Raw genomic sequence first — 16946 nt, 5'->3', positions numbered from 1 at the left:
TAATAATTAGAAATAAATAAAAAATATAAAATAATACAAAATAAATAATACAAAATAAATACAAAATAGAAAACCACATCCTGGAGGTGGGGCGCATGACATTGGGTGAAGTCACATGCCTGTTCGGGGGGGGCACATTTTTTTGTTCTTGCTTCGGGCGCAAAAGGAGCTCGCTACGGCTCTGCCTTCAGCCAACATGTTCAGTAATATTATATTACTCTCTTGATAAACCCAAATCAGGGTAAAAGAATAGGTGTCGTGTCTTGTACCCATAAAATACACACAATTGTGTCTGTGGATAAATGGTAACAAATCATCTTTTTCTCTTCTGCTGAAGGACGCGGTAGCTATACAACTGGAAGAACAACGACTAATAAAGATCAGAGATGTGTTGAAGGAGCTTCCCCTTCCCCATTACAGGTACAATTCCATCTTTACCCACACACTGTCTACCTGACTTCCATCTTAAAAACAATGGAATAGTTCCAACACTAAGGGGTGCTATAGGTTAGGTCTATGTCTACAACACTCTGGTACACTAAGTACTTTCATAGCAACCCGCTAAATTGGCTAAAGCCAAGAAAATCTTCCAATATAATGTCCTCTAAGAGTTGCCATCTCCAGCTCCAATATATCCCTGCATTCTAATTTAGCAAGGGGGCAGAACGGAAAATGTGTTTCTTAAACTAATTTTTTTAGTAACAAAGCATAATGGGACTTATTATCCATATGACCCCTTCATTAACCTTTCTCTCATTAAATACATTTTATGTGCATCTAACAGGACTCTGGAGTATCTCATGAAACACTTGATCCACGTGGCTTCATTCAGTGCACAAACCAACATGCACGCTAGAAACTTGGCCATTGTGTGGGCACCAAATCTGCTGAGGTAAGTAGGACCAGCATTTCCACGCACCAATGCGAAGCTCACCTTACATGATCAGGCTCCCTATACGTACATAGAGATTTGTTCCTGCACCAGGTCTACACTCAGGAATTGCTTTTACATACTAATTGTGGAAAGACCAAGACAAATTGGAAACAAAGGTCAACAGCCATAGATTAAGCTGAATCAGTTGCACTTAGCATACAGCTTTTAGGCTGCGTTCACACCTCACCGTTTTGTAGCGCGTCCTACGCTCGACGAACGCGCTACAAAACGGTAAAAAAAATAAATAGCATTGTAGTCAATGCCCTCGTTCCCACCTAGGCGTATTTCCGCCCGTCCCTAACGCCCTGAAAAGGTCCCGGGACTACTTTGGGCCGCGTGACGGTCGCGCGACAGATGCGCATATTACAATACGCCTAGGTGTGAATGGGGCCTAACAGTAACAATGTTATTCCTGAGTTATAGTCACATAGATTTGGACCAATTCATCTAATGTTTGGCGTTACTGTGCAGGTCCAAGGACATCGAGTCATCTGGGTTTAATGGTACTGCAGCATTCATGGAGGTTCGAGTCCAGTCCATTGTGGTGGAATTTATTCTGACCCACGTGGAACAGTTATTTGGAACTGGGTCAGGTGATGGTGAGTATACATATATATATATACTGTATATGGTAATGTCATTGTTCAGTTTTTGGATTATTCACTAATGATGTGTGTACATTGGGATATGAAGATCATTCATTTAGAGACCTCTATACCAGTGGTTCTCAACCTGTGTAACCTCAGGACCCACATTTGTCCTTGGTTATTAAGTCGCGACCCAAGTCGCACTGCAATGGAAAGCACAGCTTTAGGATACCACGCGCTTTGGTGTGGATGTACAAACTGTGGGTGGGTGGTGGGTTTGGGCATGAATGGCAACGCAACACACCTCCCACACCAGAATGCACTGTGGGTGCGATTATGGGGTAACGCTATGCGATGAACGCACTGTACCAGTGTGTCTGGGCCCTCAAAAACACTGACATGCATACACAACCACAAACACAATCTCACACACTAACAGACACACAGACATTCTCACACAAACACCCCCAAAACATTTTTTTCCCTTTTTTTAAGATCCACCTTACGAGAAGTGGAGTGGATCCTCAGCCTGGGGTCCAGTGTGGGCTGTGTGACGGAGCTCCATCTATAAGTGCATTGCTTGTACAGCTCCCTTGCGTGCCCTATAGAGGTGCCAGGAGCCAGAATGTGATGTCACTCCAGTCCAGGCACCTCTACAGGGCATGCAAGAGGAGTTATAAGGAATGCACATATGGATGGAGCTCCCTCGCGGCCATACCCCAAGCCCACCCCACCTCAAGCTGACACTCGGTGCCGGGCAGCATATTTTGTAACTCTCACCTATAAAAGTGGAAAGCATGCGGCGACCCACTGAACATGGGGGCGCGACCCACTTTTGGGTCAAGACCTACCAGTTGAGAACCAAAGCTCTAGATCAGGGGTGCCCATAAGGTCGATTGCGATCTACCAGTCGATCGCGTAGCAATCAGTGGTAGATCGCGATGGCCTTTCCTCCCGCCCGTGGTGCTTCTCCGAATCCCCGCTGTTCTCCCCATCTGTATGCAGCGGGGATCCGAGAAGTGAAAGATGTGCTGCAGCCCGCGGCGGAGGACGGAGCCGCTGTCACAGAACTAAGACCGAGCAGTGAGGAGAGAGAGAGAGACGCTCGGCCTCTCTCTCCCCTCACCGCTCGGCCTTAGTTCTGTGACAGCGGCTCCGCCCCCCCCAACCCACCGCGACTGCAACGCTTCTTTCACTTCTCCTCAGATCCCCCGCTGCCACTGCCCGTGAGTGCAGAGCGGATCCAGAGGAGAAGCTGAGCCCCTCTGTGTTTGGCCGAGCGGCAGAGGATCGGTACATATCAGTGATCGATATGTATCGATCCTCTGTGCAGGACAAACACTGGAGCGATCAGCTGATCACTCCAGTGTTTGTAAATAACTGGGGACACATAGTACTATGTGTCACCAGTTATAAATGAACAGGATGTGATTTACATCACTTCCTGTTCATTCACGAGTTTCTCAATAGGGAGAAGCACTCACTACAGAGACTACTCCCCATTCAGAAACTGGATGATAGTAAAATATTTTTCTGAATGAATGGGAAGCCTCTGTGCTTTCCATTCATTTAGAACAGAGGCTGTAGAAAAAGAGATTGAGGACTTTGTGACCTCAATTTATTTTTCTATTTTAAAAGGGAAATATCAGGGGGCTGTTTAGACTCCTAATATTTCCCCCGAAGCCCCCTCAAGAGTAAAAAAAATTAATAAAAAAAATAAAAATTAAATAAATAATATCGCCCGCACCCGGAACGCAGGCACATTAGTGCCTGCATTGCGGTCCAGTGCGATCTGCAAAAATAGTGCTTGTAGCATTTTTTTAGATCGCACTGGACTGGAACGCAGGCACTAATGTGCCTGGGTTTCGGGTGCAGGCGATCGCACTGTGGGCGAGGGGCCTGCCTGCCTGCGGTGCCATTAACTTCAATGCACCGCCACGCCCCCTCCCGCTCCTGAATGCAGGTGTTTTTTTCATTGGAAGATCTCCTTGAGCTCATCATTTGAAAAGTAGATCTCCAGACTCCAGATCTCCCCTGCTCTAGATGATCAATTACTTAAAGTCACCAGTGCAAACCTTGTAGTATATCCCTCCCTTCACATCGGCCCATGCGCTGCATTATTTTGTGAAATAATAATGTCTGTGTTTGTGAACAGGAAACATGAACAGCACATCAGCTAATATGAACTGGCCAACGTGTGTTCCAGAGGACTATTATCGCTCTTTATCCTACAACTTACCAAACATGTTAAACCATGGTGATGGTCCTCCGCAGATACGACCATACCACACAATCATTGAGTTCGCCGATCATAAGTAAGTGACCATAACAAATCTCTGACACAGGTTTCCGGAAACATAATCTAGCCCCCTTGTAAACTACAATATGAGCTGCAATACCCTCCTTCTATTCACCATTCCTCATTACATTCCTTCCACATTCACTTGTATTGGTGACCAGCTATTCCTCCCACCGCCATAAGTGCCATCTTCCTGTCATATGTGTCAAAATCAGAAAGTAAACCTTTAGGCTTTCAAGAGTGGTGGAAACTTGATGCATTCCTTCTTGTATTCCACCCATGGGAGGCATTCATTCCCAATGATAAAGAGATATAAACCACTCTGTACGGTGGGAAATTAAAGGGTGTTACTCCAATAAAACACTTATATGGATGATAATTTTGTTGATTAAATGTTGCGTGGACTGTGATGTTCTGGTGCACTGTTTATATCAGGGGTCTCAAAGTACTTTTGGCCCGCAAGCAGTGTCACCAATAGAGGGGTAGAGATGGCCCTCCTGTGTCGGGCCCAGGCCCCATTAGGTCAGCAGGGGGGCCCAAGGAGAGGGGCTCTTACCTTTTGCAGCAGTCAAGGGCGTAGCTAGGCTTGCCACCTGTCTAGGATTATATGCTGTGTCCGTGTTTCAGGCCAGCCAAAACCCAGACACAAGATGCCACAATGTCAGACGGACAGGGGTAACCACGGGGTACAGGTGTTTCAACTTGAGTTTATTGAGGAGGCATGGGACATGGAGGGAGGGATGCTAGAACTCGGGAAGCAAGGAGGTTCCTGAAAAACAGGGTACAGATAAGTCTTGAAGGGCACAGAGGTTATGCTTCAGGCAGATGTGTTGCTCGCTATCTCTCCTCACTCTTTCCCTCCTGGCTGTCTCCCCTTGCTCTCTCTCCTGGCGGTCTCTCCTCACTCTCTCTACTAGCTGTCTCTCCCCACTCTTTCCTGACTGCCTCTCCTCGCTCTCTCCTCTGTCTGTCCCTTCTCTCTCTCTCCTCTGTCCGTGTCTCCTCTCAAAAGAGACCCCCAACTCCCAAAGCTCAGATCCACCCGATTACATGTGAGTATAATTATCTCACACACCAGGAGCAGCACACCAGCATTGAAACCAATCCAACCCCCACGTAAGAGCGCTCACCAACTGGACTTATCCTTCACAACTTTTTACACATCTCCTCTCTTTCTCTCCTGGCTGTCAATCCTCACTCTCTCTCTCCTGGCTGTCTCTTCTCGTGGGGCCCCCATGGAAGAAAACGTGCCCAGTGGTCATTTGAGTTTGAGACCACTGGTTTACACTGAGTGGCCAGTTTATTATGACCACCTGACGTTTGTAGGCAAATTAGCTATAATTTCCCGCTGAAGTTGCTAGAGGGCCAGACCATTATAAATAGGGAAGCAGGTTGTTTACCACGACAGTAGAAGTGATTTTTTTCTGAAGATATGGGTAAACAACGCGATTTAACAGCCTTTGAACGTGGGATGATTGTTGGCGCTCAGAGCCATGGAGCGAGTATCAGCAAAACAGCAGAATTCGTTAAATGTTCAAGAGGGGCTCATTGTTAAAGTGTTTAAAGACTGGACTGTCAGCGGAAAATCTGGGTCTGAACGTGCGAATTGTGGCCGTCAGCGACTAGTCAATGTTAGGGCAGAACGGAGAGTGGCAAGACTGGTACAAGACAACAGAAGGGCAACAGTGCAGTGTCAGATTCCTCGCATCACCTTTCAACATCTCGTGGAGTCACGAGGCGGCCCAACAAAGTCATCTCGTGGAGTTATCTTGTGGCCCAACAAAGGACTGATGGTGTGGTCATAATAATCTGGACACTCAGTGTATATGCTTGCCATTTACTGAAAGGCCCAAGGAAACTTGCCTGTACATCAAACTCTATAATTAACATCTAACCAACATCTAATGAAACTGGCACACATCTTAGAACAGAACTGGCACACATCTTAGAACAGAACTACCCCAATTATTTACGTGGACAATTAGTAGGTGGATCCAAAACCTTGAGAATGAGTTACATGGGTTGCCTACTCTGTAAAATTCCTGAGGCCAATAAGAATTTTCATGTGATGTAGAGAGTGGTGACCAGTCCTGTTAGATGTATGTATCTTGGGAAGTACAGAGGTCCCTCAAGTGCCACCTCTGCCAAGAAGCTTAAGGGTTTTCCAGGGCTTTTGTTACTCCCATAATAGACATGACCTCATTTCCTCTCAGGGACAAACATAATTTTTCACACCATAAGGACTTATCTTTTCTTTCTCAGTCCTACATACTGTATCAAAAAGAATCAGAGAGGGTTTCTGTCCACAGTGTTCTCTCACAAGTACATGACTATCATTACCAAGTGAACAGCCATTGTAAAAACATGACTTTGCACACATCAAGCAAACTACTGACTATTCAAGGGAAGAACATCCAAAACATACCTATAATACCATTATGACCACTCACTATGATCACTAGGTTTCAAGTTTACCACAACAATAATACTATCAATACAATATTAATGTCATGCATTATACTGTTTGCAGGAGAAAGGGCTCTTTAAAAGCCAAGAAATGGAAATCCATCTTCAACCTTGGCCGAAATAATGACTCCAAGCGCAAGACAACAAAGCAGGATGAAAAAGGTTTGCCTCTTTCCACATCTGTTTATTTGCATTATGTATCATGCATTTGCTTTCTAAATGAGGTAGTGAAGGTGTGTGTAGTAAATGCTCTGATTAAGGCTAATGGAAATATAATATATGATGTGTGAAATATAAAACATAAATCTTACAGTCAAATGACTTATGCAAATACCACAACCCATAGTGTATTAATATACTGTACAAACAGAGGCCTAGCTGCCGGCCAGGATGCTTAACACCTGTTCCATCTACCCTAACACCTATTCCACCAGCCCAGACCACTGTTCCACCAACCCTTATGACTAGCCCATCTCCCGCACCATTCCCAGAATCCCACACTCCTGCATCACTGTCCCTAACACCATTTACACCTATGCAGATCCCTATTTCAACAAACCTAACTCCTTTCCCACTAGCCTTGGACCCTCAACAAAGTTCAGATACTACAATGCTCCCCTGGGAACTCTATACAAAGTTCAAATACTGCACTGCCCTCCTGTGGACCCTCTACAAATTTCAGATACTGCAGTGCTCTCCTGTTAAGCCTCTACAAAGTTCAGATACTGCAGTTACCCCCTGCTGATCCTCTACAAAATGGGGATACTGCATTGCCTCCTGTGGACCCTTTACAAAGTTTGGATATTGCGGTGCCCTCCTATGGATACTCTACAAAGTTTGAATACTGCAGTGCCCTCCTGTGAAGCTTCTACAGAGTTTGGATACTGCACCACCCCCCCAAGGACACTCTACAAAGTTTGGATACTGCAGTTCCCTCCTAAGGACACTCTAAAAAAGTTCAGATACTGCAGTTCCCTCCTATGGATACTCTACAAAGTTTGGATACTGCAGCATTCCCCTGTGAACCTTCTACAAAGTTCAGATACTGCGCTGGCCTCCTGTGGACCCTCTACAAAGATTGGATACTGAAGCACCCCTCTGTGGACCCTGTACAAATTTCAGATACTGCAGTTTTCTCCTGTGGACCCTCTACAAAGTTCAGATGCTGCAGTGCCCTCCTGTGGACACTGTACAAAGTTTGGATACTGTAGCACCCCCCACCCCGAGGACCCTCTACAAAGTTTAAATACCGCAGTGGCCTCCTGTGGACACTCTACAAAGTTTGGATACTGCAGTGCCTTCCTGTGAACCCACTACGAGGCCGAAAATGACACGGTTGTGCTTGGCAGTATCTACCAAGCTAATGGATTATTGCTGCAAGCCAGCAACTGATATTGTTAGTAGAATGTCTCTTAAACCAGCAGATGTTTTAAGATTCAGTCTTTTGATACTGTATAAATTACTGTTTAAAATTTTCATTCCAGATGAAAAGCACGAAAAAATGAACCTGAGGCCAGCAAAGAGCATGGATTCCCTCAGCTCTGTCCCGGCAGATGGTGAGTAGAAGGTGTTGCATTACCATGACACGTTAAGGAGCAAATGTTTTACTCTTCCCCAATGTGATGTTTCAGCCATAGGTGGAGATTGGTGGGATAGGTTACCCACTACTTTCTTATACCTCAATTGATATATCCCAGTATTGAGGTCTAACCCCCGAGTTCTCTGTGCTTTTCTCATCCACCTTGTAGTCTTCTCTTCTTGCCGCAACATTGAATCCCCTCACAAGGGCTATTCTGACTCCGATTGTTGTGATAGCGATTTATCCCTTGTGAGACCTCTATGCCCGGCCTGTATAAGCAGATTCAATCACTGAGGACAATCATTGTCAGATAGCTGAACTCACCAATACCGTGTTCATCCACAAAGGTTGCTTTATTCTGCACAACAGACAACAGGATACAGCAGATGGATGGTTTTCAGTATTATGCGGTCAAAAGATGATGCCTTTCCTAGCGTACTATGCAGAATACATGTGTCCTTGTTACATGTGGCCTGTTAGCTGTGGCCATGACACATGAAGTACTGACCAACAAGAAGAAGGGTGGGGCATACATACAGAGGAAATGTGTCATCATGTGAGGAAGGGAATACAGGAAAAACAGGTGCATTATCACAAAAGGCCACTAGATGGCAGCATATAACTAACATATAGAATGGCCATAGGAAAATGATTTAGGGAAAACAATGATTGTGCCATACAACTCCTTCTGTCAATGCAAAGCTATGAGTTGGTCCACCTGCTGAAAGCAATGCGATCTCTGTGTGGCTGATATCTCATGTCAACTGTTAAAGTGTATGTCAGAGCAAAATAGAATTACATTTATGCTAAACAACTAAATCACTCCCACTATCACGTACCTGGTGAGAGACCGACAGCCGAGGAGGCTTCTCTTACTTCTCACCTCCTACACCCCCTTGGAGGTGGGAACAGGTTGTGAGGTGGCAACGAGGAGCACGAGTGCCACAGCTGGGATCACGCACTGGTGCAAGGAAAGTCCAGGAGCGGATAAGCCAAATCAGGAAGCAGGAGCGTAGTCAAGGATAGCCAAGGATCAGAATCCAGCCGTGCAGCGAGGTACAGAATCGAGAGGCAATAAGCAAGCCCGGGAAACAGGCCGAGGTCAGGGGCAGGCAGCAATCAAGAAAGGTCCAAACAATCCAAGTCAAGAGGGTACAGGCAGAAGTATTTAACAGGTCAACGGGCACAGGAACACACACAGCTGAAAGACCATCAGCATAGTGAGCAGGGAAGGCTTAAACAAGGACACTTCCTTAATGCTGGTTGCAGCACTTCCTGTCTGCCTGCCGTTTGTGCGTCTTAGCGCGTGTTCCAGTTGTGCGCGCATGCGCACCACAGCATATTTCTGGCCTGTTCTATAGAGGAGTTTGCACGCATGGGAGGCCGTCATTTTCACCTCATACCCATTCTCCTCAGCTTCACAACATAGGGAATAATTGTTCTCCGTTCCAAAACTAGAAGGGCTAATTAGTAGACATGTGCACTGCCAAAAAATTTGTTTCGTTTTCGCTTCGTTTTAAATTCGGATTTGTGTTATTTTGTTTTTCGGGATTCGGATGTGAAAGTCAATTCGGAATTCGGATTCGGACGAAATTCGTTAGCGGTAGTTCGTTCGCACGTTCGTTTCGTTTTCGTTTCTTATTCGTTTCGTTCATTTGTTCGTTCGTTTGCAGCAAAGTGACATTTGAGGGGGAAAATGTTTTTCTTCTACGAACGAACCGAATAAGAAACGAAAACTAAATGAACGTTCGAACAAACTACCGCTACCGAATTTCAGAAACGGAAATTCGGATTCGTTTGCATTCGTTATATCTGTAATTCGGATACATTCGAATGTCCGAAAATTCGTCCGAATTTCGATTCGGAACGAAACGAATCGCACATGTCTACTAATTAGGTTTTTTGAGATAACACAGGAAGTGTGCACAGGACAGCTCTGAATTGCAAGCAGGATCAACAGGTATTTTTTTGTTCTTATCTAGTAGATATCACAAAGCACATCCAATGGGATGTTTAACAGGCTAAAGGAGAGCAAACACGAGAAAGTCATTGTTAGGGTTTACATACATTTTTAAGTAAGCCAAAGAGCAATAGGTAGGCTACCTCGTCCTGTAAAATGTTGGTTGCTTGACTGTTATGTTGGCCCTCTGACTTTCTCTTTGATCCAGAAAAAGTATTCAGATCAAGTTGGAGAAGTCCCTACCTGAGTACTTGCTCCAAATCAGTGACTCGAAGTCTTAAAAGGTGGCCAGCATGACAGCCAACTAACAGAAATTTCAGCCATGGTAGGCTTCACATTTCTCAACTGAAAGATTTCCTTCCAGCAGGAAACAAAGCTTTCTACAAATCTCTACATTTAGCCACTTCCTGTGTGTGGCCGTATAAATATGGCCGGCCACTGAAGTGGTTATACATATACATTATAGCTGTGCCCTTGGTATAATTTTAAACAGCAGGCGATTGCTGTTTCTATATAAGTGATCCGACGTCTGTATAGGCGCCTGATAATTTCAATTGGATTGAGATCAGCAGACTTCTAGCCTCTGATCTCTCCTCCGATCACTGGACCCGGAAGTGATGTGTATTACATCACTTCCGGTGTCACTGTTTACATTCTTCGGCTCTTAGAGCCAGGAGAAGAAGCTGGGGAAGCAGATCTCTGCTTCATCAGCTTCTTTGGGGTCCCTAGGTGACATTAGGGGACCTCTGATGTCTCCATAAAGAGGATCTGTCACACCCTATTTGCTATTACATAGGTGATAGCAATAACGTTAGTGTAAGAAAAAGTGTTTAAAAAAATTAAAAAAATGAAAGTAACATATAGAACAAAAAATGCAAAAAATGTTTTTTAAATATAATAACAGAAATATAAAAGAACACGTATGTGAAAATCATAAACATTTCTGACAATTACCCCAAAATAGGGTGCTCAGGACCTGAGTGGCCAACTGCTAGGCCTAAGCCATGTTGTACAGGGGCTAGCCAAGGACTGTACAAGGAAAGTACTAAGTAGTGTTGGTGACAGATATTAAAATAATGAAGTCAAACTGTATGCTGATGAAAGACACATTGCTTCCCCTTCAGATGTAAACTAAAGGGTTGATCACATCCCCAGAAACTACAAATATAACCCCACAAAATCTGAAATATCTGGTTTGGCTGGATGACCCAACATACACATTCATAAAGCTGCATTGTAATACATGCCTGAAAATATTTAGTAAATGTTCAATGTAATTCTTACTGAAATAGTTTTTTCTACTCACAGCTAGAGATCTGGAGCAACGAAACCTGATAAGAAGGTCGGCCAAACACCAAGCCGCCCTTCGGCGAGAAAGTCTTGGGACAGAGTCCAAAAAAGAAGATGCCGGTAATGAATTTTCAGATGCAGGCGAGCAGGCTCGGATGGCAGACACCATTGACGGAGACTACGAGGAAGAAGGCCAGGCAAAATCAGAACCGACAACACCAAAACAAGGAAGGGCTTCCATGGTGGCAACACCACAGGGCAGATCGCCCAAGACCAATAATCGAAACCGAGCAGAGAAATGTGTGGGAGTCCACATCTCCGGACCCTTCTCCGTTACACTTCCCTTCCACATCACATCAAACCTTTCTCGGCTGACCAGAGGGATGGAGTGCCCAAGTCTGAACTATTCCGTCCTCCACAGGAGTTCTGAGAGGCTCTTCTCCCCAGAAGGACAACTCTACATGGGCAGCAGCGACACCGACAAAGTCAGACTCACAATGGTGTCTAACATTGACAAGGAGAACAGCAAGCAAATAGGTGACCGTCACTTCTCAGATAACTTAATATTACAGCCTCAGGTTGTAAATGGCAACCTGGGTTTAGGTAATGATGACAGTATTGTGAGCAGAGACATTTTCTCATATTCAGTTGACTTCCTGTCTCCAATAGGGCCGGATTTCTCACAAGGCCAACCAAGGCCCCGGCCTCTGGACAGCAAGGAGTAGAGGGTCAGCAAGGGTGTGGAATTCCTATCTCCCGACGCCCGGGATATGCAGTTCTGGGCGCCGGGCGGGTAGTTGTTTTCTACATTTAGCCCTGCTTGGGGCATGCAGGGCTAAATGTAAAGTGGGGAAGTTTTGTACAAGTGACCTCAGCAAGGTCGCGGAGATCACTTGTATGCAGCCTGCATAAGGGGGGGGGGGCGCATTGAGGAACCTGGCATTGTGGCAGCAGAGAGAGTAAATCCGGCCCTCGTTTCCAAATCCCAAGAATAATTCTGATAGCCTTCTGAAACCCAAGATGGCAGACACCGCAGAGGAACACGCTATACAGAGAAGTGACAGCGATATACTGTATCATTTTCTGGAGAGGTGTTGGGGCTTTGCATTCAAGATGCTGAGGATTCTGGGTAGTGATTCCAAAGAGTTTCTTGTTTTAGGGTTATTTCTTATTCAATCTATTAATAAATGTAAGACGATTACACTTCTTATGGCTTTAGTAGGTGAAATAATAAATCACAATCTCAGGTCTCTGGTGGATTATAAATTGATGGCGCAGCTACTACTCATTGATAATATGTTTGGTCTTGGTTTAGATATTCTCAACAGATAAAGTATCAGCCCAGTTGTTCAGCTGATACTGTAATGTTCAGGGTTAAAGTGACACTAAACTCAAGGGTTAAATCTTAAAATTTAAATCTTAAAAAAGCATTCAAGTACCTTAATTATTAACAAAAATGTATCTTATTTGTGTATCACTCGGCTGTAGATCCTCCAATCATCTCTGAATTGGTGCTGACACTGTCCATCCTTCTGGAGGGTGACTACTTTTGTTCCTCATGGTCCCTGTGTGTGTTGTAAAGTAGCCACCGCTCCAAGCTCGCTCCTGTGATGGACTACAGTTTCACATTTAGTTTACTAATTTGTATTGAGATTGTAGTCCATCACAGGAGCAAGCTTTACAACACACACAGGGACCATGGGGAACAAAGGTAGCCCCCCTCCAGAAGGAAGGACAGTGTCAGCACCAATTCAGAGATGATTTGAGGATCTACAGCTGAGTGATGCACCAAATAACTACATTTCTGTTCATAGTTAAGGTACTTGAATGCATTTTTAAGATTTAACTCCTGAGTTTAGTGTCACTTTAAGTTAGCATTAGGGAGTAGCTTAAGGTTAGGTAACAGATTTACGCTTATGGGAAACAGGGTTGGGTTTGGCCTTTAAGGTAAGGGGACGGCTAAGGTTAGAGGTATGGCAACGAGAAGTATAGGGTTAGAGAAGACCTTCAAGAAGGACAAAATTCAAAAACGAATGACATCATTTTCACTGTTTCTGTGCAGAACCTGAAATGAAAGAAGACAATGAGCAGAAAATGGAGGCAAATCGAATGTCGCTAGAGGTCCAAGACACCTTCTCTTTCCTGGACAGCCAAGACACAAATCCCGATGAGACAAAAACTGCCTGTATAGCTGAGGAGGAGAAATCGAAAGAGAGAATAGTGGAATACTCTGCCGACAGCGAAATGCTGCAATATGACCTGCAGCATGACAGCCAGGCAAGTGTTGGCCATAACAAGGAAAAGTGCTAGCTCTGCTGTTCAGGCCACCAGCCATGGCACTGGAGTCCCGGACTCACTGCCCTAACCTAAGTCTATGAATATTTCCCTTGTAGCACATCTCACCGAGTCTCAGGTTAGGGACCTGTGACAAGGTACGAGGTCTAAATGAAATAAATGAAGAACGTGTGACAAGGGACACCAATCTAAATAATATGTATAGCTATTATGTATTACATGTACTGTACATATTAGCACCAAGGTCACTTTACAATGTAAATATAAGTGCACTCAGTGTACAGAAAAGGGTCAGAAATCTTCCATAGTACAAGCTGTATGTTAGCATTATAGATAACAGATAATGTTTCCTAAAACATGTTGCATGTTTTGATATATCACTGTCCTTCTAGCGCAGGGTTAGGCAAACTCTAGCCCACCAACTGTGGTGCAACTACCAATACCATTAGGCATTGCAAGACTCTGACAGTCACAGCTATGAGTCCCCGAGACAGAGTCTTGGTGGGATTTGAAATTTCACCACAGCTTGAGGGCTGGAGTTTGCCTATCCCTGCTCTAGTGGGAGCATAGATGCTAAAGTGAAACTTTAATAAATTACGTTACGTGATCATGCCCTATATTCCTTGGTGGATGGACTAAATTATAATATGTATCCTTCCTTGTCATTCAGATGGTGGAGTTTTCTGTAGAGCCACCCCAGGATGATCCTTGTACAGAAGATGAGTCGGAACAGATGTACTTTACTCCAGCGGGCTGCTTGGACAGTGAGGACCCAATGCGGAACTGGCGTGACAGCTTAGAAGATGTTTATCTAAGTGCTTACGATGACTTGAGCCCCTTATCCGAGGAATCGAATGATCATTATGAGCTGGATGAAGGGAACATTGAGGATGGAGGGACTGAACAAACCATGAAGCCTAAAGAGAATGAAGGAATGGATGATAGTATTGCTGATGGACCTCCTGCTACAACCACAGATGGACAGGAAGAGGTTCTTTGTGATACCCAAAAACCCTTTGGCCAGGCAGACATGGATGATGGATCAAGCAATACTGAGATAGATAACGAGAATCAATGTAGTCCGCAATCTAATTTATCGGATAGAGCTACATCAGAGGTTGTCTTTACTAGAGAAGAATCAGACTGCGATACAAAAAAAGATGAGATAGCTTGTGTCCATGAAGATAATACAGATAAGGAGACAGTGGTGGACTCCAATTCTGGATATGTAAATCCTGGTGAAAATTTGGAGGACAAAGACAGTGTGGAGGATGAAGGCCATGTGGAAATCTATGTCCCTCTGAATCTACAAGATGATGCAATCTGCGGAAAGGAGGATATGCTGGAGTTAGAAGCTTTGTTATTAAATTTGTGTCCTTCAGATTTACCTATCCCTACATTTTATGACAAGCACATTCCATTGGTGGATGAGATTAATCATGAAGACTTGGATTCTCCAGAAACGCAAGAGCCTGATCTGTACAACCAGGAAGTACTACTGATAAATCAACCTACTGTAATGAACGTAGATCTTCCAGAAGTACAGGATCCTCAGGATGTCCCTCTGATACATGAGTTTACCTTGAAGAACTTAGACTCTCCTAAAAATGATGAGAAAGATGACATTCTGCTGGAAGAAAACATGGATTCCCTCTCAGAGACAGTCCACGTTGGCTTGGAATGTGCTGAAGATATGAATGTTGTAGAAGATAATATGATCCTGAAGACTATTGATAATATAGAAGAATCTCAGTGTTGCCCATCAGGCACCCCTGTACATGACAATCCTCTTCTAACAGCTGATAATGCAATACACATGACAGAAAATGTTAGCTTGCAAGAAATTCTTTCTTTGCTGAACTGCCTGGAGACAGCTTTAGAAAAACCTCAGGAAAACGAAGCAAGTCCTTGGGAAGAACACAAAGCCATTATCTGGGACCAACTGCAGGACACTGAAAGCTCACAATGTGACCTTTGTTTACCTCATGAGATGATACAAAGTGACGGTTTACCTGACACAGTAACTATGACCCCACAGGCAGAGGATGAGGGTCCAAGTACTCACCTCGATAGATCAAGTGAATCCCATCTACAAAACATCCAAATCTGTTCCTCCAAAGAGCAGAACCTCTCAAACTACACCAAGTCTACAGTTGTGAAAGAAAACACAGGAGCTTCCAGCATTAACTCCGATGGAAGTGTAACCATGAAACTGGCTTTCAGCCTAAATAAAGTGCAGCAAGTCAAATCCGTACCAGTGGTGCCACCAAAACCCCAGTTTGCCATGCTGCCCCCGGCCCTAAAGAGTAAATTGCATGTTAGTTCCAAATTATCCACAACCAGAGATACACCGAAGTCCCCAAAACCAGACAAAGGTGTTGGGTCGGAACCTATAGAATCAGGCAGTGACTGCGCCCCAATAAGAAGATCCAGCTGGAGAAACGCCACCAGTGTGTCCTTTGATACAGCAATGGCTCTAGCCAAGGAACGTCAGCAGTCCCAAATTCCAGTTCGGCGCATGCAAACTTATTGCATTGGAGATTCTTATGATCTTTTGGACATACCCAAGATGGAAACCCCGCCCAACTTTCCAAAATTCACCATAAAGTCAGCCAGCAGCAGAACACACAGACCACTTAGTTGTATGTCCCTGTCTTCTGCTGAGGCAGACTTTAGAGGCTTGCGCCAAGAAGATCCGAACGCTTTATCAATACATGGAGCCCAGTCTCTGTTCCAGCAGGAAGCCGAAGTCTACACTAAGGAACTTCCCCAGAGGAACCGCCTTAGCATGCCAAGGATAGGCCGACAGTCCACTGACGATGTCCACTTACACACGTGTTATCACCAGCGTCGATCCCTTCTCTGAACATCTAACCATGTCACTGTTCCCGTCCAATGAGCGATTTAATTAATCTGTGGATCTCAAAAACGCGCCAGACTCTGCATTTTTCATTGGCACAATGAATGTTCTGATAGTGAAAGAGTTATGTTTTCTTAATGGTGACAGAGCTGGCCGCATGGTGTTCAAAAATATCTATTTTTTTAATTTTAACATGCTGGACTGTATATTACTTTAATCATATTATATTCATAACCACAAATTTACAAAACAATTTCAACTTCACACTATGTTATAACATGTAGAATACATATATGGATGGAGCACCGCCCATAGAACGATCTGGAAATGAACGGAAGCTGAACACAGCACATCGTCTCTCTGTTGTCAGGTTGGAAAATAACTGGGCGTCCAGCAGGAAAGTGTCACCTTGTACTGTAACCTGTATGTAAATCTCCTGAGCTGTAAAATAATAAATGTCTGGAGTCATCAGCCTTTCATAGCATTGTATGGTCTGTACATGAGAGAACACTAAGCCCAGAACATCACACACCTCACCGTGCCGCAAGTTAGGGGGATCACAAGGAATTAGTGAACCAAAAGTGATTGGCAGAACCCAAATGTACAGCTGCTGAGGCCCAGGCAGGTGTTGTGGTCTATTTGGACTGGACTTTCAATGACCTTCCCTGTTACAAGG

General features: G+C 44.5%; 1 protein-coding gene across 1 annotated transcript in view; it reads left to right on the top strand.

Moving 5' to 3' along the window:
- ARHGAP30 (Rho GTPase activating protein 30) overlaps positions 1-16283 on the top strand; it is a 17946-nt gene extending 1663 nt beyond the window's left edge. Inside the window, exons 3-11 of the mRNA XM_018565218.1 lie at positions 338-420; positions 785-892; positions 1406-1533; positions 3677-3836; positions 6351-6448; positions 7771-7842; positions 11134-11652; positions 13178-13392; positions 14081-16283. Of these exons, the coding sequence (XP_018420720.1) occupies positions 801-892; positions 1406-1533; positions 3677-3836; positions 6351-6448; positions 7771-7842; positions 11134-11652; positions 13178-13392; positions 14081-16276 (3480 nt within the window). The 5' untranslated portion in view covers positions 338-420; positions 785-800 and the 3' untranslated portion in view covers positions 16277-16283. The remainder of the gene's footprint in view (positions 1-337; positions 421-784; positions 893-1405; positions 1534-3676; positions 3837-6350; positions 6449-7770; positions 7843-11133; positions 11653-13177; positions 13393-14080) is intronic.
- The last annotated feature ends 663 nt before the right edge of the window (positions 16284-16946 follow it).

The sequence above is a fragment of the Nanorana parkeri genome, unplaced genomic scaffold (assembly GCF_000935625.1).
Source record: "Nanorana parkeri isolate BGI_ZX_2015 unplaced genomic scaffold, ASM93562v1 scaffold823, whole genome shotgun sequence".
NCBI lineage: Eukaryota > Metazoa > Chordata > Amphibia > Anura > Dicroglossidae > Nanorana > Nanorana parkeri.
This window is presented reverse-complemented; position numbering and strand designations above follow the sequence as displayed.